The sequence below is a fragment of the Furipterus horrens genome, unplaced genomic scaffold (assembly GCF_987537825.1).
Source record: "Furipterus horrens unplaced genomic scaffold, mFurHor1.1.pri manual_scaffold_5, whole genome shotgun sequence".
In the NCBI taxonomy this organism is placed as follows: Eukaryota; Metazoa; Chordata; class Mammalia; order Chiroptera; family Furipteridae; genus Furipterus; species Furipterus horrens.
This window is the reverse complement of record NW_028327175.1, coordinates 41,821,764-41,846,240: the sequence shown is the minus strand read 5'-3', so window position 1 is coordinate 41,846,240 and position 24,477 is coordinate 41,821,764. Positions and strand designations below refer to the sequence as shown.

General features: G+C 37.8%; 1 protein-coding gene across 1 annotated transcript in view; it reads right to left on the bottom strand.

The window, feature by feature from the left end:
• The window catches only part of MAST4 (microtubule associated serine/threonine kinase family member 4), a 166,932-nt gene that overhangs the window by 69,893 nt on the left and 72,562 nt on the right, over positions 1-24,477 (bottom strand). Inside the window, exons 3-4 of the mRNA XM_090276340.1 lie at positions 8,073-8,142; positions 2,697-2,775 (exon numbers count right to left, since the gene is read on the bottom strand). Of these exons, the coding sequence (XP_090132466.1) occupies positions 2,697-2,775; positions 8,073-8,142 (149 nt within the window). The remainder of the gene's footprint in view (positions 1-2,696; positions 2,776-8,072; positions 8,143-24,477) is intronic.

Genomic DNA, 24,477 nt, shown 5'->3' with positions numbered 1-24,477 from the left:
GCCATTTTATTTGTATATGTTCTGCATTTTCATTTAAAAAATAACTAAAATGCATTTCTGATTGACTAAATAACTAATACTTAATCCAGAAACCGAGAATCTAAGAGTAATTCAGATTAGATTTAGAAGAGAAAAAAAATGAAACTACTAAACAATTTTGCTGTTTTTGTCCTAATATTTAAAAGACAAGAACATAAAGAAACTGAGGGAAAGGAGAAGTAGTTTGTCAAATTTTCACTCATAATTTTCAGAAACAACCAACAGGGAGAAGAGAGAGTTGAATGTTTGTGCAGCGGTGCTGACACTCCACAAATGTCACAGTTCCTTATGTCTTTTGGCAAAAAGTAATTCTGAGAGCTAGAATTCATTTTGAAGGACAAACAGGAATATGGGATCAACAATGGTAAAACACCACTTTCTCCAATAAAATAAACACAAGAGCAAATCTGTCTTAGCTCTGGCCAGAAGCTGTTAGAAACACAGAATACGTGTATGTGACTAAAAATTGTCCCAGGAGGCTTCTTCTGCAGGCACATATGGAAGTCAGGGACAGCAATGGCTCTATTATGACAGATGGCTAGGTCAGGTTTATTAATTATAAGGTTTGTTTTAAAAAGCATTATGTAAATTACTTAAAAAGAGCCAAGAGCCTGAGTGTAGCCCATTTACTTACTCTTATTGATAAAACCAGGGGGTTGGTAAACAGCCCCTCAGTGCATTCTCTGTACCTCACATTTTTGATCCATAAAATAAAGACAAAAACAGTGACTACATTATAGGGTATGTTGCTAGGATTAAATGAGCAAGTGCACTATAAGTAATTAGACTAGTGCTGAGCCCGTAAGTATTTATTTAAAAATTATTTTTAAAAATTATTTGTACCAGAGTCTGATTCTATGCAGCTCACCCTTATATACGATTGACTAGTTGAACATAGAAAAAAGAAAGATCCTGTACTCCCTATTTTTCTTGTAAACGAGAAATTTCTTTATCTCAACCACAACAAACTTTGACTGAAGGGCAAAACAAGGTGATATAGTTGAAATAAAAGAAGAATTTGGAGCTAAGAGACATGCTATAAATTTGGGGCATGGGGAGGATTAAGTGAGAATATGTGTGGGAAAGCTACCGAACAAAGAACCAAGTATTCTATTCAGTGGTGGCTGGGTTCTAACTGGAGATGCCCAAGAGCCTGGGGAAGAACAATACTTAAAATTTACAATATTACACTTTTGTTCTTTTTTGGTCAATCAATTTTGGCTTCTATTTTCCCCTGTGGTTGTCCATGTTTTCAACATCTAAAATATGGATGATAACCAAAGATGGCTACTGACACAATAACCAAGGGTGACCTTACTGTTATTTAGTAACCTTTTCATCCACTGAAATCATTTGGGAGTTTTAAGCACCCTTTTCTGATGAGAGAATGATGTGCCATTGAAACTACTCAGGGTTGTCAGGGCATTTCACAGAAATGATCTAAATGGACAATAAACTCATTTACCATGTAACAATGGATAGGAAAATAAATAATCTATCCTCAATAAAATACTATAAGAGTTGGTAAAAATAACCCAACAGATTTTAATAAGTCAGTTTTAAAGGTGCTCCAAAAACCCACATGCTTCTGCATCTGAAATATGGAAACACCTAATACGAGGCAGCGATGATACCAGTGAGAGTTGTAAGTTTAATTGTAGTTTCATTTCAATTTAAGTGTTATTAAGTGGCTGACTCTATGCTTGGCATGGAGCTTGGGTCTGTGAAAAGAAAAAGAAAAAAAAAGATGGCTAGCATTCCTCAATAAACCACAGATTTTGACAAAATGGAGATCCAAATGAATCAAAAGGGGTTCTAAAATCACCAGGTGTGCATTCCTGGCTGGCAGAAGAGCATTCAGACAATTCCATGAAGTATTGAACACCTACAACATACTGGGTCTTTCTAAATGACCATTAGCTTCTAAGGCTCTTCAGAGACAGATATCCCACAACATCACTAATTTAAACCAAGAAGGCATATGGCTAACCTACTGAATCGTTCCCAGTAATGATTAGGGCTCTTGTTGAAATGCTATAGCTTGGAGCAAGAGAATATCCTTTCTCTATCCTATTTTCATGGTTTCATCTTGTTTCTTTCTTTATCTTAACTTACTAAGTTATTTTAACCTCTCCTTAAAAGAAAAGTTCTTATCCAGAAGGCACAGACAAATTTAAGGCTTGCCATTTTTTTCTTGGAAGAATAAAAACAAACAAACCAAAAAACAACAACAACAACAAAAAAAAAACCCAAAACAAACATACAAATACTCTGCATCTAAGCCCCATAAAGAGAAAACACCCAGGCCATCAAAGTTTAATGGCATTTTCAGTACTAATATCACTGGCGTGAAACCAATACAATAAAACCAGATTGTGTTTACCACCCCAAACTACACCAAATGGTGTTAAAACAAAAGCTCCTGATCTTCAAACTTGTGATCCTGGGACTTACTCAATTGATGCACCACAGTTTAAAACCTTGCAGTGAAAAGAATGTCCTTGCTGTTTGTTAGCTCATCATTTAATGCGTAACCTATTCAGAGTAGCAGACAGACAGTATTTACCTTCTCCTCCCTACCAGGAAACACCCAGGGAAAACACTGCCTGCCTAAGAGCTCCAGGATATGAGGGAGAGGAAAAAAGTCAGGTACTTACAGACACCGTGGAGCTGGGCGTGTTTGTCCCATAGCCAGAGGAGGGGAGGGAAGCCAGGGACCAGCGGCGTCCATCAGTCCTGTTGAGAACGTGTGATTAGTTTAGGCCAACACTGGAGCGCTGTGACTTGGGAACCCCAAGGAAACCAAGGATGTTTACTCAAACAAATGACACAGACACAGTCAGTGAGGATGTGGAAATGTTCAGCAAGGGCCAGGATAAACACACATTATACAGCAGGTTGACTTTTATTTAAACTGAGTCAATATGCCCAAACAAGGAGAGAGTGAATGGGTTGATCCATAGTATTGATCTCACACTAATACACTTTGACAAAATGAATACCAGGGATAATTACAATGGTCAGACTCAGCAGATTCAAATGAATAAAAACAGAAAGGGAGGAGGAAAACTGTTATCTGGAAACTGATAATTGGGGCCATGGTTTTTGGAGGGCTCTGAATTCCAGCACACTGCAAGAGCTTGTAGAGACTTTCATCACATTTTAAAAATATCCCGCTTATTATTTTCAAGGGAACAATCCTACTCATCATGCTTGGGGGAGAGAGGCTCAGAGGGCTCATGGCTGGCTCAAGCCTTAAATGGCAAATAACTTTAGCACTAAGAAAGTGGCCTTATGCGCAGAATCTCTTAAGAGTTTATTACATTCTGCCATGACCTGACTTTAAAAAGCGTTGCAGCAAAAGCCTCTTGCAGAGTTTATGAGCCCAGCCCAGCTGTGGCTGAGAGCGGGGGCACAACGAGAACGCTGCACGAGGGCTAGCACGTAATGCAGAGTAGAGGTGTCTGCCCCAGTCACAGAGACAAAGCTGTCAGGAGTCTTCAAGAGAGTAGTTTTTATCTCTGGATGGCGATAGGATGGGTAGCTTTCTGGGTTGGACTCTGCTTGTGCATTAGGGTTATTACAAGGCTCCCATCTCAGACGAGTTAATGAAGTAGTAGAAACAATACTACTGTTAAAGCAAGGGGACACCAGAAAGCAAATTTTCTGAAATCTCTGGCACTCCAGAGTCATTACTTTATTAGCAATTTTGAGTAAGACTGTGCCTTCAGAATCATGTAACAATGTGAAAACAAATACATGATTTTTGCCGAGGAGAGAACAGGAAAAACACACTTTGTACAGAGCTATCTGTATTGCATTCTCAGATGGAGTATCACATATAGACTTATTGTAGTTCATGATTATATTAATTTATCACATGAGAGATGAAAGTTTACCAAATTTACCACAGATACATTCACAATAAGGTGAAGTAAGGGACTTCAACAGCATTAGACTTGAATTTCAGAAATGGCACAATTCATGAAAAAAACCTGACATTTTAGCCTAAATAACATTCAAGGTAAAATATAATCATAGCATACCATGGATGTTGCCTCCAAAAAATGCAAATGGTCCACAAAGACAAAACAGAAACTTTCAAGTGGACAAATCACAGAAGGACTACAATGTTAAGATTTTAGTAAAATTTACCTGTCATTTCTGTGACCATGATTGGAGTACAAAGGAATCAAGAATATTTAAAAAGAAAGAAGCAAAATAAGATGTTTGTAAATATACCAGAGAGAAGAAATGGGGGAGAATTAAGTCATAAGTTCTTTAAAAATATTTTTAAACAGTTGAAAATGTTTGATATTTAAAAAGAAAATAATTATAATAACATGCTTCTAAAGATATCCAACCATCAATTAAATGGAAGCAGGGTGGTCCTATTTAGCTACTTATTAAGGATTTAAAAACCCATGCCTGTGCTTTATATTTTAAAACCTCCAATTTTTAAAAGAAAAGGGTATGATTTTAAAAAGATTATTCAGTCCATTTAATAGCAATTATCAGAAACTAGTCTTTGGAAAGAGTGAGGGACACAATTTCCCTCGCCATGATTTTGTTTTGTGATTCATTAACTCTCCTTTCCCTCAGGTATCAATGAACTTATTTCACATGAATGAAAATTCCAAGAGGAGTCATGTTCTTATTAGTTCTGAAGCATAAATTACATTTGCTTACTCCAGAAAACATACAACTAGAAAGATGTTTAAACAAGAATGTGCTCAGAACCTTGTGCAGCCACGGACCAGAAATAATTTATGTCTTATAAAGTTCCCTAAGTTACTCTTGTTTATTTACTCAAATGGAGCACAAAGGAGCATTGCATTTTCATCACCATGACAACCGCACCTCAGAAGTTACCACATATGCTATATACAGTACTTAAGAGACAATGTCAATTTTTCAAGAAAGCTATCACACAAGTCTGATTTGGATCCGACTAACAATGTTGTCTTTTCTTTGCAGTAGCTACCAATAAAATGTTATCTGAAGACAAGACTATATTCTTGCCCAAGCAACAAGGCTTTTGGAAAGAAGTGTTTTCTTTGTGTGTAGAAATCTCAGTGTTACAGTAAATGAAAAAGTAAGAAGGGGAAAATAGCTGATGGGAACACAGGATAGAAAGAGATTGGCAAACAAACAAACAAAAAAACTGTCCCAACATCACTCACAAAAAATTAAATTAATGTGGTGTATAACAAAGGAAGAATGAAAAGTTCCCATATCAACCTGGCTATTATAACTGTATGTAAAGGAAGTAGATTTCTTTATTTGTCTAATTGTTATAATCACCTGGGGTGATATTTTATATTCTAGTTGAAGTTGAACTAAGCTAATATAGTGTAACCAGCTAAAGTTTACTCCACAAGAATTCTGAAAGTAACTAGCAGGTTGCTTTGCCCACCAGCGCTCAAAAAGTGTCTTTTGACCTGAACTCAGCAGACAAGTCTCTTCTACTAATTTGCATGTGGAAATATATTCTGATATTTAACGTGGCAAATAACAACAAAGCAACTAGGAGATACACATGGCATTTATCTAGGACTCATATGACCAATGAAAGTGAAAGCAATTTATAATGCATAAATTCCCACTTCTGGGAAAGGCAGAACAAAGTTATTACCTCCACCTTACCATCAAGGAAAAGGAAGTTAAGGATTCAATAATTCCATGATCAGCTAGGTCGTAAATCAGTATTATAGTTAGCAAAACAAAAATATGTTTTCTTGCTTCAGACAATATCAACTATACGCCAATGTTAATTTTCATCCTTTTGTCTTAACTCAATATTAAAAAATTAACTAGATAATTTTACTCTCAAATATGTATTAGATAATATGAAAAGCAACTGTGTCTCATCATATTTTTCAGTCCAAAATTAAACTATTATATTACAGAGGATGTCTACTGGGGGAGTATTATATATCTTGATCAGAAAAGATTAATAGTCTTATTTGTTAACCTTTCACCCACGGATAATTTTTAAAATAGGGCAATCTCTCCTCTGTTGAACCAAATACACAAAATAATATAATGTGGAACTCTCAAAATGACATTACTTCTTAGGCTTAGAAATTTATACCGAATGGAAGCAAATAGAGAACCATGAGTGGAATTTCCATGTTTCCTAATGAAAATCAGCTTTAAAATGGAAGAGAAAGACCCTAGATAAATCAAAATATGTCAGTTTGAGTTTCCGTAGCAAACACAAGGTTCTATTTACTTGAATAAAAGTTTAAAAAGATGATCACTCATGTCCTAATCTAAATTAATACTTTTTGAAGAGTGTGGAGGGAGTTCCATCTGGAAATTCAAGCAGAATGAACTACAGGTCTCCTGTGATAATCTTCTGTCACGCTTTATGGTTTATTTCTCAAAAATTAACATGCCTGGGGGTTCGTGTATTTTTTTAATAGCAAAGAAACAAGATTCATCTGTCTTCCAGTCACCCACTTAATTATTAGATTCTCTTCATTTTCACAAATCTGGCAGGATTAAGAGGCTGTGATTTCCATCATATTTAAATGCATGCTGTAATGAGATTGCATTTTTCTTATTACTTAAAATAATTGAATGTATTCCTTTTTTTTAAAAAAAGAGGTGTTTTATAAACTATGATGGGTTCTTGTTTATCAATTTTTATAAGATTTTTTTTTCCCACTTACTATAGTAGCACCAGCATGAATTAGTATTCAATGGGCAAACACAGGCTTTGTGGGACCAGTTAATTTTCCCATTTTCTTCACAGTGCTTAAAACTAGGAGCTAAAAGAACAAAAGTTGGATCTGGAGGAAATCAGGGTATACATCTCAAGAAGTTGTCTGGAGATCATGTCTTTGTTCCCCTTGTATCTCGCCAGGGTGGAGGGCCAGTACCTCACACACATGATACTTAAACATACAGTAGAAGAGTATGTGATGCTTACAAGGGAATCTTAATTAGAAGTCTGAAAATATTGCAAATATCCTCTTATCTGGATTTAGTAATAGAAACTCATTACACGCTGAAAAAATGGCAATGAGGCCACAATAGGCTTTGTGGTTAGTAACGTGTGTTAAATCTATTTTTTCTACACCTACCTACTTTGATCCACTTCAAAGTATAGTTAGGTTTCCAAGGAAAAATCAGCAGATATCTAGGACATTCAGACCAAAAACTGAATTTATCCAGAGACCTGGCTGAAGGGACAGAATGTGTATGTGAGAGGGCTGATGGGGCCAAGAAAGGTAAAAGGTTGAATCTGACAAGGTCAAGTACACTAATTTCGTACACAGAACACAGAAAAGGTGGCTAGGTCAACTCCTCTAACTTGGAGAAACCATAGTAGATATGGAACTGAAAAGGTCCAATATGAGAACATTTGCCCACTACTCTTGGAGCAGCAACACTTCCTTTTGACTCAGTGACTCAATATAAGACACATATCTTCAATATTTGGTGCCCAAGTCTAACTACAATAGGAAGAGAAAACAAAATTCCCTATAGTTCATGCAGGGCAGGCTTTATCTCAGGGAGATCAGTAAATTGCTGGCTTGATGATCTTAAGCAAAGGGGCCTCTTAAGAGTTTATACCTGTGATCCCCCAAAAGTCACTTTTATTTTGAAAAAGTGCATTTCAAAACAACAACAATAAAATATTGCACCAGGACATATATATGAATCAACTACAAGCTCAGGAAATTCACTAAAAATCTATTGAGCCCCAAGCTGCATAAGGCACTGTTCTAGGTATGGGAGAAGAGATGGAAATGGTCACTTCCTGCCATCATCTAGTGGTGACCAAGAGAGGTAGAGAAAACTAACATGGGGCAGAAATCATTATTAAAACTGTTAAAGAGTGTTATAACAAAGTTCTGCGATGGCCTAATGCTATCAGAGAAGGCCCTACATGATAACAAGCAGGACCTCACAAGGCAGAAGGCAAGGGTATAGGGGAGTTTAAGAGAAAGCTGGGAGAAGTAGGGGTGGGGGTGGGGTTCTCTGCATAACATTTTATTATTCAACTCACAAGAAACCCTTACCTGCGTGCAAATGAAAAATGGGCTGAGGCACTGGGGGAGAAATTTCTTGGGCTATCTTGAGGGCTATTGCCTGTAGAGAGAAAGAAGGAAGTAATTTACAACACGATTTTGTTTTTGCATCATTATCCACATCCAGAATTTTCTTCTCTTTAATAGTAAGTTTCTGTACACTTTTGTAAAATATCCACCTCCCCCCCCCCATAATGTTTTAGTTTTACCTGGAGCGGAATTTGGAAGGGATGGGGAACTGAGTTCCATTCCAGCACAGCGTTCCAATTGTGCAAGATATATGAATAAACTATTCACCTGTATCACCAACCAATGGTACTCCATATATTTAATAATCTAAATATTTCAGTCCTATAGAATAATGGATACACAAATTTTCGGTTTTGACCCTTCCAGATGTGCCAACATTTCAAACAGCAGGACGGATGGGGAGGCACATGCTGCAATGGGACAGTGTGGGATTGATTGCCTTTCTATTTTAGGAAGGTAGCCTCAGTATTTTTTATTTACAGTAAACTGAATAGAAGTCTGAGTTCTCAAAAACAAAACAAAACAAAACTCATATTCCCTAGTACACACTTTAAAGATGGATGGATATGTTAGCTCTAGCCATAAAATACTGCAGTTCATACCTGTTTCTCAAATAACGTAGATTTATCTCAGCATGGCCAAAGTGCCCAGTAGGATTCACCTTTCTCAATGCCTTAAATATTTTTTTATTGATTGATTTGAAAGAGAGAGAGGGAGATCAATCTTTGTTGTTCCACTTATTTATGCATTCCATTCATTGGTTGCTTCTTATATGTGCCCTGACTGGAGATTGAACCCACAACCTTGGCGTATCCAGAGGACACTAACCAACTGCACTACCTGGTCAGAGTTACCAATGCTTTCTTCAACAGGTCCCTCTGCTCTTAAGCAGCTGGGCTGTGACGGGCCAGGGAGCCTTTAAACGCCACAGTCACACAAAGACTGGTAGACGGTGTGGTCCCCAAGTACTTTTGAGGCAAACAGCGCATGGACTGATCGCTGTAAGGGGAACAGCTCCTTCGGGGCTTGTTAGAAAACTCAACCAGCTGCTGATCATTGAGGAAGCTTGGCAGGCAGCTGGTGCGAGGAAGTTCAGGACACTCCAGACCACCCTCCTTCCCTCTGCATGTTTAATTAGATTGGCAGAACTATCTCAGGACCCAATGGGACTGTAGCTGGTTTCAATCAGGAAGTGAAGAAGGCTGCAAACTGATCCTGTGAGTTCTTGAAACACGGAAAATAATCAGGAAGATATTTTTAATCCTTAACAGCAAGCCAGTTGCCACATTACTGATTTTGTAACAGATGTGACCATTGTAATTAGGTGTAAGGAATACAAGATCGCACTTTAAAGTCAGAACCTAGCTGTAATGTAAACAATTTATTACCTCTGTGCAAAAAGAATACATTAAAGGGGATAAGTTTAGTGTTACCTTGAGGACTTCTGGATGGGTTATACCGCTACTGAAAATTTTCAATTAACTTAAGGCTGCAAATTTTATAGTGATATCTTCAAAAGATGTCATGAACTTTATGACAAAGCACAATTAAAGCCATTTAACAGGAAAGCACTGAAAAGCCCCCTCCCCCTTTTCTTCTTTTTTGGATAATCAAGATGCATTTCCCCCCTGCTGCAATCAAATTTATCACGCCTTCGCATCTGTTATTCGTTGGGCCCCTGGAGAAATGGATTCTACTTTTGCCATCCAGTAATCCAGAACTATTTTTGTCCATTTATCTACATGGCTCAATTAAGTGCTTTCAGCTTCTCTCAACAGCCTTCATTAGCCTTGCCTCCCCCCAACTTAGCATATACATCATTCTTCATATTCCTTCAAAGGTCTCAATAATTTCAGGATGGTTAAAATTTTTGTTTTTTAAAGGGAAACAAATCTACTGCAAGAAATTTTCGTGTGAATTTTGTTTTTTATTTGGGAAAAAAAATGTTTCCTTTGCTCACACCCCAATAGAGCAAACTACCAGTACATTATTAGGAAAATCAAAATGATCATTTGAAGCCAAGGCATTTTCAGAACAATCCCTGCTACACTACTCACTTAGAATAAATAATAAGGCCAATGAAATGTGTCGCCAATTCTTAGCCCTGTGTTCTTTGTAAAGAGAGCTCTGTATCTAGAAATCATATGAGATCAACTACAATAACTAGAAAGTGCTTACTGAATATATTTAAGAGTCTGAAGACGGGAAAAACGGGGAATTAGCTTAAAACCCTTTTCGCTTTTAGAGATTATAATGAGTGGTCCCCAGGAAGCCATGTAACATGGTGACCCATCACTTGGAAATCGAATGGGCAGAGACAGAGATTCAGAGGTAGGTTAATTTAACTCTGCTTTTTAAAAAAGATCAAGGCTACCATTTCTAACCTTCACATCTGCCTTTCCACCTTGTGCTGCCTTTCCAGGCCCATTCATCGAAAATGTTCCTCATTTTCTTCTCATGAGTCCCTACACTGCTGTAAAATCCAAGTTCCCACATCTTCAACTTCAAGATCTGTACTGTCTTGCTAACCACAGATCTTTCTTCTTGTTTCATGTCAGACTGAAAACCACCCATCCCCCCACCCCCCCCCACACACACCCCACATTATCACAAAGGCTCTTGAATGTAGTGGGATATAAGACAAAATGAGGGTGTTGTGAACTAGAATTCCCAATAATTCTGTAAGGACAAGAGGATGTAGCTTAGTATGAGGGCAGCTCAGCAAGCTTGAGGTAAGAGAAGAAATAGAAGGACTTCAGGAAGGGACAGAAACGATCCAAACACAGCAGGGCAATGCAGGAGAGACCGGCTCCCTGGAAGCAGAGAATTCACATTGGTAAAACCAGCCAGTTGTCTACTAGGCTTACTGGTCCTAGCTAGCGTGAGGCCTAAGGAGGTATTTGGAGGCACAAGAGAGATGCTGGAGAGTTTAACCTGGTATGAGTGAACTGGGTGGGTGAACAAGGAAAAGGCTAAGGAGGAGGACCTAGATTAACACATGGAAAGCCAATAGAAAAATTTTTTGGTGAACAAACTAAGTATCATTGGTGATGAACTAGAAATAAGTGATGAGAAAGATCACAGACTACAAATGACTCATGCTCCCAATGTGGGTAGATTGAGATAATGGTGGACTCGTGGACAGAGAATTTTGAGAGAAGTGGGGTGGGGTAGTCACAGAAAAAAAGGGTAGATGAGTATTCTGCAGATTTTTGTGTCATTTATTACAAAAAGGTTCTCATTTTTTGGGGGGAGGGATTATAAAGTTAGCAGATTAGATAGATATAAATTAATCTTTGCAGTCTTATCTTCTCATTTAAAGTAAAAATTTGATTTCTGTTATGTACTCAGTCTTTGAAGACTTAGGGACTCCAGTTATACAGTGATCAAAACAACTGCTAATTTAAAACAGATCAAATTATAAAGCACATCTTCTACATTTTTAACTCAGAGATGAGGGCCAGACTGCTGTGGACAAGCACAGAGCTTCCCCAGGAGGAGAAAGCAAAATGGATTGAAACCAAAGTCCTACACATGACCTTCACTCCTCACAGCACTGCTCTCTGAATTCACCTCCACATCTGCAGAGCAATACCTGAGAGACTTTCCAATGAAAACTGGTGCCCGTTAATTCTCTGCCCATATGTGCTGCACTTGCTTATAACTCAAATCCTGCTGCTCCCAGGGATTTGCTGACTCCTGGATGTTTGAGTGCTAGGACACTTTATAGACCGTGGGGATTGCTGCTGATGTTTCTGACCCGGGAAAGGAAACCTCAGTGGTGGTCAGGCTTTGGGTAGGTAATTAACTCCGTGATCCCCAGGGGGAACTAGCAAGGCTCATAAACAAGCAGTATATCAAAATGGTACATTACCTAATAGGACTGCACGGGGCGCCTCATTTTAGAGGCAGTTATTGTTAAGACAGTGATTTCCAGATTAATTAAATTGTTTGATTGCTTTGTAATTAGTTTGGAGAAGTCCTGTGTCTTCACCACAGAGAAACAAGCTGCAAATCTTTTTAAAAGGCATATGCTATACCCACTATAGATTATTAATGTGCTTTTAATAGCTGTCTGTTCACAAAATGATAGTTTCTGGTTGCCTTGATTTTCTATCATGACTGAGGGAATCCAAGAATTAATGATAATTGCCATTTGAAAGTCCTAGTGGATCAAAAAGTAAGCCCCCATTTGAATCCTTGTTGTTAGTACTTGATGATCTGCCTGAATGATTTGTGATGTTTTAAACCATAACGATCACTGTTGTGTTTCCTAGGAGATTCTCAGCAATGAATTGACACTGCTTACAAACCTTCAGCCCTAACTTCACACAATCAAACCTAGGATCCTTTTACAGGATGAATACCAGCAGCTAAAGTGGGCAATGGAACAGTTATGTGGGAACCTCATACTGAGTGAACTTTGAAAAATACTAGTTCAACTCACCTGAGAAGTTTGCCTATCAGACCTGGCTGCCGCAAGAGAGTAAGAAATCTTCCTTTCACTTAGACAGCTGTCTCAGAAACTGGCTCCTCTCCAGATATAATTGCAGAATATTAATTAAAACTGGACAGCTGTTTAGAATCTAAGTGGACACAGAAAAACCTTGACTGGCCTTCAGTGGAATTGTCTCTGGGTAAGCTGCGAAGCAGTCACAGCAGGCCGATGAAGAGACAGAGGCTTATATGCCTGGGTTTTCAAGTAAAGACAACATTATAGGGGAAATCTGTAATAGTGTCAACAACAAAAATTTTTAAAGAGTTAGACATTAAAAAAAGATACCTACAATAAACTGGGTGTTGATAAAAGCTTTTTAAAAAGACAGGCTCATTCACAAGGCTTATTCACAATGAACCAAAGCTTTCTTAACATCTGCACTCCCTGAACCACTTTTGGTTTTCCCTGTTCCCTTATTACTTATTGATCCTTCTATGACCAGCACCACTACTCACTGCCATCTGACTGATTCATTCGACAAATATTCATTAATCCTCCCCTCATTACATAGAAGGGAATGGTACGATTTTATTTACATTGTAAAAGATCCCTCTAGCTGTTCTGTGGCCAGCGGGCCCTAAGCAGACACGAGTGGAAGGGAGAGCAGTTAGAAGGCTACCAGCACAGACAAGGTAAGAGATGACAGTGCTCTGAACAGGCTGACTGTAGATCTCAGGTATGTTCTGGCCGTAGAGCCAAGAGGATCTGCTGAAAAACTAGATTTAGCAGAACAATGGGGGAAAGAGAAGGGGCAAAGATTACTCCTAGGTTCGAGGACTAAGCAAATGGGTAGATAGTGAATTAATTGAGATGGGAAAGACTGAGGGAGGATAGGGTTTGGGAGTGTGAGAGAGGATTAAGAGCAAAATTTGAATATCTGGGTACGCTTTAGATTCTTACACAAGGAGGCATCATCTCAAAGAATTTCAAATATGTTAACATGTACTCATGGTCCACATTGTGTGCAATTATATATAACACACTCAGTTGCAGTTCTCATATGTAACATTTCTATTACTTAATTAAACATTTAAAATTTGTTATAGCTTTTATTGTACTTGAGAGCAAGTAACAGTTTTTAGCTCACATTATTTAGTGCCTAATAGATTTAATAGCCCTGATCAGTTTTAGACTAGTCAGTGCTAGGGAGAGGGTTATAGAGAAGAAAAATCCTATAGGTTAAATACTGAAGTTTGGGTAAAGCCAATTTCAATTATTCTATCTCCTGTCACCATAGGTTAAAAAACCAAATGAAATGTAATGCCATGTATACTATATTCTATTTTTCTATTTTTCTCACTAACTTATAATTCTAAAACACTGGTGAGGGATAAATCCTGGTTATATGTATAGACAAACAAAAAGTGTATTCTGATTTCTCAGTGCCTAACCAAGTCACTGTTATATAATAAACTAGAAACATATTGGTTTTTCTAATTAATAGTTATATAGTAATTTCTCTTTCATGCACAGAGTTTTGAACTACATGGTAGAACAGATTCAATAGGCAAACAAGACCGAAAAACCTAAAAATCTACCAACAAAAGCAGATCTGGGTGTCGCCAACTCTAGACTCCTCTTGCAAACCCAATTCTGGTTCCTAATTCGTGTAAAAAAAATATATTTTTTTAAACCAAAGCCCTTAAATGTATCAAACTTACTTACTAAAAAACTCAGTGGTAATATCATATAGAGAATGCACTGTGTCATAACAGACTCTTAATTGCGCAGGTAATGTTTTCTAAGGAATGACTGATGAGGTTATAGGGTGAAAAACATGTAGGGAGGGAAAGTGGTTCCGGTAACAGGTCAATTTCCATGTCATACAACGCTCACAGATATGCCTACTGTCTCCACTGCATGAAGCTGTTCCTCTGGAATCTGTGCGCCTCATTTGAAATGCCGTGGCATTGACACGAATCCCTTGGAGATGTGTTATAATGGGTTCTTGAGAATGTTTTAGCTTTTCATTGACCCTGCCTTATTACTCTGAATTGGTGTCACATCTCAAGGTGATCCCGGGTAAAGACTGGTGAATGTCAAGAGTGATGAAGAAAGTTGATTTTTAGGTGTATGTTTTCTTCCCATCTACAGTAATTCATCTTTCTAGCCATAGAGAAGAGATTACTTTTAGCCTTTGCTTAAAGCTACTGAGTTGCATTTGTAAGGTCAAGGAAGGGGAGGTAAGAACATAGCCACTGTAACAGTAGTTTCACGCAATTTTATGAAACTTGATACATTCTATTAATTAATTAGTCTCCAAACCTGGATAAAAGATTGAGTTAAGGAATACAACCTGAGGAATAAATGTTATTTTTTCCTGTCTTACATGAAGACATTTCAATTTTTTTAATCATAATTAGATACAAAGAATTTCTCCCTTTTTACTTAGAAGAGGAGTAGATACTATCAGCAAATCGGTTCGGATACTATCAGCAAATCGGTTCTTCTCAGATTGTTTGCTTCAATTGCTGAGTAATTTCTAGTCAAAAAGGAAATATTTAAATTAAATGCTGCACATCCATATAACTTGCATACAATGCAATCTAAATGTATTCTCAATATAAACCTCTTCCTTTCAGCTCCTCTTAGTTAAAAAATAAACACTAAATTTAAAGTGGTCTCATTTAACAAATGCTAAATGTTCTTTTGGCTGCTAGCATAGAGGAATTCAACCTGAAAGAAGCAAAATATGTGTATTTTTTTCTTTTAAATTGTTAATCATTTTTCAGTTTCTAGTGCCAGAAATATGTTCAGACTTAAAAAGAATCAAAGACATTCAATTCTATTACTTCATAATAAAATAGTATGTAACATGCCAAGTATCTAACAAGTCTGAACTTTGATTTCTTTTCCACAAACCATATAGATCTTGAGACTGATCCTGAGGCTCTTTCTCCTTCAATGGTTTCCTCTTACTTTCTTCTTCCATTTCCTTAGATACACACTTCTCAATCTGGGGTGCATAGGAGAATCACTTGGGAAGCTTTAAAAATGCCAGCCCCTACTCCATCTGCTTTTAAATGAAGTGATTCTAATATGCTGCCAGGTTTGAGAGCCGTCACCCTAGAATTTCCTTGTATGCTGTAAATCAATTCCAAAATGTTCACTTGCCCTTAGAGCTCTTAACGAGGAAGTCTTAGGTTTTTTTCTCTTACTTCCCTATTTCCTTCTATAACTCATCTTCCCTCTTTCCTGTTTCAGGTATACTAGTTCAATACCCCTTTTATACATTCACTTCACTCTGACTTCCAAGTATTCTCAAAATAGAACAAAGGCCTGAGATCAAATACCTCCCTACCATGTCAACAGTCTGGAATTTCCACCTGCCCACAGGTGTCCTCTTAGCTTAATCAAGCAAGTTATTACACATACCCTACCCAAACCACATAGCTACTCTCCTCTAAATGCAATTATTTCCACAATTCTCCCTTCCCCTAAAACAGGAACATCCCCAATCTAAGTTGGGTATCATTTCCATGTTCCTGGGTTGAAATTAAGTTTCTATAAAAGGAAACACAGGAAAGAAAACATTCATAAATTGTAATCTTGTTTATATGTTTACTATCAACTTTAATCATTTGATTGTTCAAAGTTGAAACACCAGTTTTCATTTTATTCCATACCTAACAGTAAATGAATGAGATATTTGACTTAAAATTGCACATCTCATGCTTACATTTTTTCATAAGCAGAAATATTATAATATTGTAATATTAAAACATTTGAAATTATTGTGACAGTTAAAATCAAGACAATGGGGTTTCCATTTAACAAGTGATTATCAGAAGAAAATATAAGATCACTCTAATTATTTTAGTCATTCCTCTTTGCAGAAAATATGATTTGCCCTTACCTGTAACAGGGACATGTCCATTCAGGGAATTATTCTCTTTAGGTTCTATACATGTAACCATGATATTTTTAGCATAGAATGTTAAGTAATTAACAGGTGGTTGGGGTAAGAAAGCTTGTTTCAAACCACATGCTACCCTGAGGTTCTGTATGCACAAATATCAACCTTTAGAGAATCCCTGCCTTAAGGAGCCACAGTTATTGATTACAGTGTGTTGAAGCCTGCAGATATGTTGGGACGTACTCAGGCAGGGTAAAAAAGTTGTGATTACTCCCTCAAAAAGCAGGACCGGGTCTTTAAGGGCCTCTGAATAAAATATTAAGTATATAACAGGTACATATTTGGCATAAAATTATCTTATTTAATTGTAAGTAATTTGACAAATATTTATCTTACTTAAATATAAGATCTGACAATGTAAAACTACTAGAAAAAGAGGGGAAAAATCCCCTTGACATTGGTCTTGGGAGTAATTTTTTTTGGATATGACACCAAATATGCAAGCACCTAAAGCAAAAACAAACAAGTGGGGCTCCATCAAACTAAAAAGTTTCTACCCAGCAAAAGAAACAGTTAGCAAAATGAGATGAGAACCTACTAAATGGGAGAGAAAATATCTGCAAACCATATATCTGATAAAGGGTTAATATGCAAAATATATAAGAAACTCACACAACTCAATAGAAAAAATAATGATTAAAAAATGGGCAAAGACTTTTAATAGATTTTTTTTTCAAAGAAGACATGCAAATGGCCAACAGATACATGAAAAGATGCTTGGCATCACTAATTATCAGAGAAATTTGAATCAAAACCACAATGAGATATCACTTCACACCTGTTAGAATGGCTATGATCAAAAGGACAAAAGCCACGAGTATTAGTGAGAATGTGGAGAAAAGGGAACTCCTGTGCACTGTTGGCGGGAACGTGAATTAGTGCAGCCACTATAGAAGCGGTATGGAGGTGTCTCAAAAAATTAAAACCAGAACTAAATGTTCCAGCAATTCCACTTCTGGGAATCTGAAGAAAACAAAATCACTATCTTAAAAAGACATCTAAACTCCCACAACAGCCAAGACATGAAACAATCTAAATGTCCATGGATGGATAAATGGATAAAGAAAATGTAGTATATATTGTATAATGGAATATTATTCAGTCACAAAAAACAATTTTGTGACAATGTGGATGGACCTTGAAGGCATCATAATGAGTAAAATAAGCCAGACAGAGAAAGACAAATGCTGTATGTTCTCACTTATATGTGGAATCTAAAAACCTAAACTCATAGAAACAGAGTAAAATGGTGGTTCCCGGGGGCTGGGAGATGTGGGTTAAAGGCTACAAATTCTAGCTATGAGATGATAAGTTTTGGGGATTTAATGGACTCCAAAAAACCTCCGCTGCCTTGCGGCATACCTCTTCAGGGGAAAGGCTAAGGGAGTAAACCCCGACAGAAAATCCGGAGCCGGAGTCCCTAAGGCGGTTTGACGTTGTAGTCAACACCGGCAACTCCTGCGGCGCACCTGAAGCCAAGCTGTATTGACTCCGTCTTTCCCTTGGACCCTTCAGCTGCGAAGAGAGGGGGGGTCTGCTGCATGGGCAACAGCAGACCCTCCATATCACCCTGCCCAGGCTCTGTAGCTTCAGCTTCACTGGAGAGGACACTCCAGCGTCATCGCAAGATGTCGATTCAACACGGGAGGAGACAGATACCGTGTCACTCCCGAGTCGGACTGCACAGCCATTCTCGGCGGTGCAGATAGACTCTTAAGAAGCTACACCATCGTCTCTCGAGACGGACGGCTGCCGACGACTATATTCTATACTCGAAAGCTGTTAAGAGTAGATCTTAAATGTTATCACCGTAAAAAAAAAAAAAAAAGTAATTATGTGAAGAGAGGGGGTAGTAACTAAACTTTTTGTGGTAATCATTTTGCAGTATATACATGTATCAAATCATCACACTGTACACCTTAAACTTGCATATGTTATATATCAATAATACATCAATAAAGCTTGGGGAGGGGGAGAGAATCAATATATGCTAAGCACTTTGCTGGACCCATTTGTCAAAGATGACTGATACCCCGCACTCCTTCCAAGTGATGCTGGCAGTAACAATGGATGAAATAAAACAATGGCAATTCTGGAGTCTAAGCTAGAGCACTGTATCCTGAGAAGAGTCACAGGGTCCAAAACGGCCAATCGCTTTGGACGTCTGACCAGATGTGACTGTTAGGCAGATTAGTGCTTAGCAGATGGACAGGAAAGTACTGCCACATTTTCCTCCTTTTTGACAACAATGTGGGAGAACCTCGATAGTTTTTGAAGAAAGTCGGATGAATCAGATTACCCCTGATCACAAGGCTTTCCCTACCAGGCAGAGAATAAAAGTCCTTCAGAAGCTAATGGAACACTGTGTTTAGGGTGGTGCCTACTGTGGAAGCCATGATTTCAGAAGGGAGAGGAATGAAGGGCTGCCCAGAGGTGACCTTCAGTCTGAATCCGAGGGAAAACGGTAAGTGAAAAAGTGAAGGAAAGGAGACTTGTGAAGCAGAGGAAACAGAACAAGGAAAAGTGAACAGCACATTTTCATGTTTTAGTTTTTATTACACAAGTAACTGTAAATACATGGTAAAAAATTCAGAGTTCAAGGAGATATACAATAAAGACTAAAAATCTCTCTCAACCCCTGGCTTCCATTCATTGATTTATTTGCATAGATATATCTACTTGTTATGAACTCATTATGTGCCAGGCACTCAAACTAGCTTGGGGCTCCCATGACCACCTACCCACCATCAGTTCTGCTCTTCATATTAACCCCTCTTTTAGGGTGTGGATTTATACTTAATATTTTATTCAGAGGGCCTTAAAGACCCAGTCCTGCTTTTTGAGGGAGTAATCACAACTTTTTTTACCATGCCTGAATATATCTCAACATATCTGAAGGGTTCAACACATTGTAATCGATAACTGTGGCTCTTTAAGGCAGAGATTCTCTAAAGGTTGATATTTGTGCATACAGAACCTCAGAGTGTGTGTATATATACACATACAGACACACACACACAAACACACAAGTATATATATACACATACACAAATATGTATTATGTACATAAAACTTCCCCAAATACCATACCCTGCCCCCAACATATATTGCCCTGTATTTGCTGGGGGTTTTTCTTAATCTACAACTTTCTACAGCAGCTCATCTAAACCTTTGCCATCATCTTTTAGCACCAAATACAACTGCAGCCTGTCTTGTACCATCACTTAGTCTTCTGTTATGGGTATTTAGATGGATTTCATTGTTTTGATGATTCAGTGAATAACTTCTGAATATTTAAGTAATTGTATTTTCCACTTTGGTGCATATAGCTAAATTCCTCTCCAAAAACACTGCACTAATTTATCCTCTTACTGGGGCATATGAAGGTGCCACCTTCCCCTCAATCTTGCCAATACAATTTTTTTTCAGGTTTAGGTGGCATCCCATTGCTTTGATATGCATTTCTTTAGATTGTGAGTAAAGTTGAGCATCTTTCAATATGTTAACTGACCATTTGTGTTTCTTTTTGTACAAACTGCCTGGTTCATACTTTATTCCTCTGAGTACCGTTCTCCTACTCCTCCTCTTCCTCCTTCTCCTTCTCACATTGATGCAATTCTCTTAATACAGTGAAGATGGGCTTTTTTTCTACTTGTGATCTTTTAATTTTGCTTATGCTAACTTTTCTGCAGAGAAATTTTTATTTAATCACATTTATCAACCATTTTCCTTTATGGTTTTTAGATTTTGTATCATGTTTGGAAAGGCCTTCCTCACTTCCAAATTATTTTCTAAATGCAACTATGTTTTTTATAGTACTTTTATGGTTTCTTAATTTTTTTTTTAATCTATATGAGATTTTGGGTGTGTAAGCAGTGAAATACCAGTCTAGTTTACTTTTTTCCCCAATTGCTAATCAATTGATTCAAGACCATTTATTTGCTTGAATAATCTACATTTTGTCCAATGATTTAAGGAACTCCAAGTAATTTGATACAATTAGGGCAGGGCAGTGAATTATGGGAAGCATAGAGGACAGAAAAAGATCAAACTAGAAAAGTCTGAGAGATCGTTGGAAATAACCTTCAGGGCAATATTCCAGGTGAGTCTTCACCTGGGTGGAACCCTGGGTATCTATTTTTATCAAGTACTCCAGGTGATTCTCAGGCTCACTAGTTTCAGAAATCTAGCTTTAGAACGGTAATTTTTTTTTTTAACTTTTAAAAATTTTAGTTTTCATTGTATTATTTTCCATTACCATTTAGTCCCCTTATACCCCTCCCCCCAGCAATCACCACCCTACTGTCGATGTCCATGCGTCCTTTTCCCTTTTTGCTCAGACCCTCCACTCCATAACTTCCCCCTCACCACCAGCTGTCATCTGCTCTCCATCTATGAGTCTGTCTCTTAGAACAGTGATTCTTAACCTTGGCTTCACATTATAATACAATAGTCTATGGAACTTAAAAAAAAAAAAAAACAAAATCCAATGGTCAAGTCACACATTAAAATGGGGGTGGGGGTGGGGGCAGGCATCAGTCATTTTTAAAGCTTTCCAGGTGATTCCCATGTGCATTCAAGTCTGAGAAAATCTGCTTTAGATTCTGCTAAAGAAAGTGAATTTTACAGATTAAGTTGTTCACTAACTTTACTATGTATCAAAATACCCTGGGGAGCTTTTAAAAAAGCTATATACTGATGCCAAGCCAGACACTTTAAGTTTCTGATTCAATTGGTGTGGGACCTAAGCGGGGGTTGGGGGTTGGGAGTTGTGTGTGTGTGGGGGGGGTGCGCACGCGTGTGAGTACGTGTGTGTGTATAGCTCTACCAGTGATTCCAACATGCAGCCAGGCTTTAAACCTGCAGTAATTCTCAAACTGTGGAATGCATCAGAATCACCTTGAGGGTTTGTTACACCACAGATTACTGGGCACCACTTGATAGTTACTTAGTTAATAGCTCTTGGTTGGAGCCTGAGAGTTTATAATTCCCACCAGTCTCCTGCTGCTGCTGCTGTCTGGGGATCACACTCCAGGAACCACCACACTCGTGTGTATCATGACAAACCAGAGAATGTGTATCTTTAGTTAAAAGACATAATTAAGTCCATGTCTTAAAAAATAAATAGCTTCCATGTAGAAGAGAGATTTGATGGAGGTGGCAGAGGCAGTGAGAGCATGCACAAAGCGGGGCCTGTTATTCTACTGCAAAAGCCCTGAGCCCAAGGCTAGGGAGAACAGCCAGGTGTAATGCACATCAGAAGGAAAGTATGAATTAACAGGGAGGGTGTACAGAGTACGAGGCCGAATTGCTGGCTTGGGTGAACAGGTGGATCATGTTACTGATCACTGAGTTGCCATCTAACAGAATTGGTGATGGTAAACTTGGAATTGGGTAACAGGTGCTGGTGGGACACACTCAGAGGGAAGAGCTCCAGTAAACAGAAGCGTGCAGCTGTGGGGTCAGGAGAAATGTCCAGGCCCACGATGAAGCTGTGGGAAAACTAAGCACATGCATGAAGCAGGAGACCTTGGGCAGAGAGTGCTTGTCACAAGTAAAAGAGGGACAAAGGATTTAACCCAAGGGATCTCCAGTTAAAATGGATGAGAAAACAAAAAGGAGCCAATAAGGAGGATGGAAATACAGCAGAAAGTGTCATAGGGGGCAAGGGAAGAGCAATTTTCAGGAAGTAGGAAATGTTTCTTGGTGTCAAATCCTGTGGGGTGCTTGGGTTGAATACAAAGACATCATGGGGCCCCTGAGGTGATCACAGTTTGTATTTTTAGGGGGCAGCAGGACAAAGCCATCCTGAGCTCATCATCAATGAATGTTGGCCAAGGTCAGACCTGAGGTAGTTTCCAAGGGTACTCAAGTAGGAATTGCTGACTGTTTTACTGAGATGTAAAATAAAGATAATGAAGAACAACATCTACATTTGGTTATTCATTTAATCAAGTTATAATTTTAAAAGAAATTTCAAATGTTATAGCAGCTAATCATTTAATAGAACTATTTAAAAACCTAATATTAAAAATGTACTGTCAGGTAGAAAATGAGCAAGATAATGCCTCGGTGAGGGGCTTTTACATTTTATTTTTTATTTATTGATTTTAGAGGGAGAGACAGGAAGGGGGGAGAAAGAGAGAGAGACATCAATTTATTGTTCCACTTATTTTTAAATATTTTTTTTAAACCTCACCCGAGGATATGTTTATTGATTTTAAAGAAAGAGGAAGGGAGAGAGATGGGGGCAGGGAGAACACAAAGAGGAAGGAAAAGAGAAATAGTAATGCAAGAGAGAAATAACAATTGGTCACCTCTCACACACACCCGACCCGAGATCAAGTGCACAATCTACGTATGTGCCCTGACAAGGAACTGAACCTGCAACCTTTTGGTGCATGGGACAGCACTCCAACCAACCTAGCCACCCGGCCAGGCATTGTTCCATTTAATGATGTATTCATCGGTTGCTTCTTGTATGTGCCCTGACCAAAAATCGAACTCACAGCCTTGTTGTATGGGGATGACACTCTAACCAAAAGGGCTACCTGGCTAGGGCCAGGCCAGTTTTTACATTTCATGAAATGAAGCCATAGCAAAACAAAATTTTGATGTTTCCTCTACAGGATAGATGCATTAGCACAGAGTCTTAGCACAGAACGGTTTTAAATGGGTCATTTTTAAATTAAAAAAAAAAAAAAAATTTTTTTACCAAAAAAGGCAAACATTCTATTAAATAGTTTTGTAATGTTTTCCAACATTATTCAGAACAAAAAGTAAAAAAGATTTTTATTCAGCAATGTATGTCATAACACTCCAGTCTTCACCGAGACCCTCCACTACCCTGTGGTAGACTCCTAGGTGATGTTAGACAGAAGAGAGCAGCGTGCCCACCACCACCATGGGGCTGACAAAGGATAAATCAGACTGAGGACTCACTGCAGTGCTGCGACCGATCTTGGAAAATGCTAAAACATGAAACTGTCTAACTGCTTTGAACTGGAGGCAGATGGTGAAGGTGGAAGCAATGTGCACATGGGATTTGGCTGGTATAATGTTTAAAATCCATAGAGAAGGAACTGCTCATTTTTGAAATAACTTAAAAATCTAATTCTAAAGCTAACACATGCTCATGGTGAAGGACTTGGAAAATACATTAAACTATAAAAGTGAAATTGGTAATCCTACTAATGTAACGTTGTGGTGTTTCTCTTCAGCTTACTTTTTGATTGTGTGTACATGTATATACAAGTCACACTTTTAAATAGGATCATAAGCCATATTCAGTTTTTGTATCCTGCTCTTCATAGATAGGCTGTAATGATAATTTTCCTATGCTATTAAATATTTTTTTATGTGATGATTTTTTAATGGCTACAAATTACTCATTATACAAATGGATTACCATCACTCTTCTTATTATTTAGAGTCTAGGTTGTTTCCAATTTTGTACTATTACAAATAATACTGTAGTTAGCATCCTGAAATACATATTTCTGAGTACTTTCCTGATTATTTCCTTAAATTATATTTCACAAAGTGTAAATAATGGTTCAAGTAATATGAACTATTTTTAGGGTTCTTGTCATAAAGTGTCACTGGGCTTACTAAAAAGATTGTCAATAATGTACTGAGAACACCCATCTCACTATACCATCACCAAAAACTACTATTACTGGGTGTGCTTTTAATATTTGCAAATCAGGTGAAAACCAGTATTTCATTATCATTGATTTGCATTTATTTGATTAGTGAGAAATTAAACTATTCATTTGTTTACTTGTCATTTCAACTTCTTTTGGTGAGCTGTCTGTTCTTGTCCTTTGCCTATTTATTCAGTGAGGCATTAGAATTTTTTCTTACATTCATTGAAAAAGGAGCTCTTTATGACTTAATAATATTAAACTTCTGCCCATCATATTTATTACAGATATTTTCTCAGTTGTTAG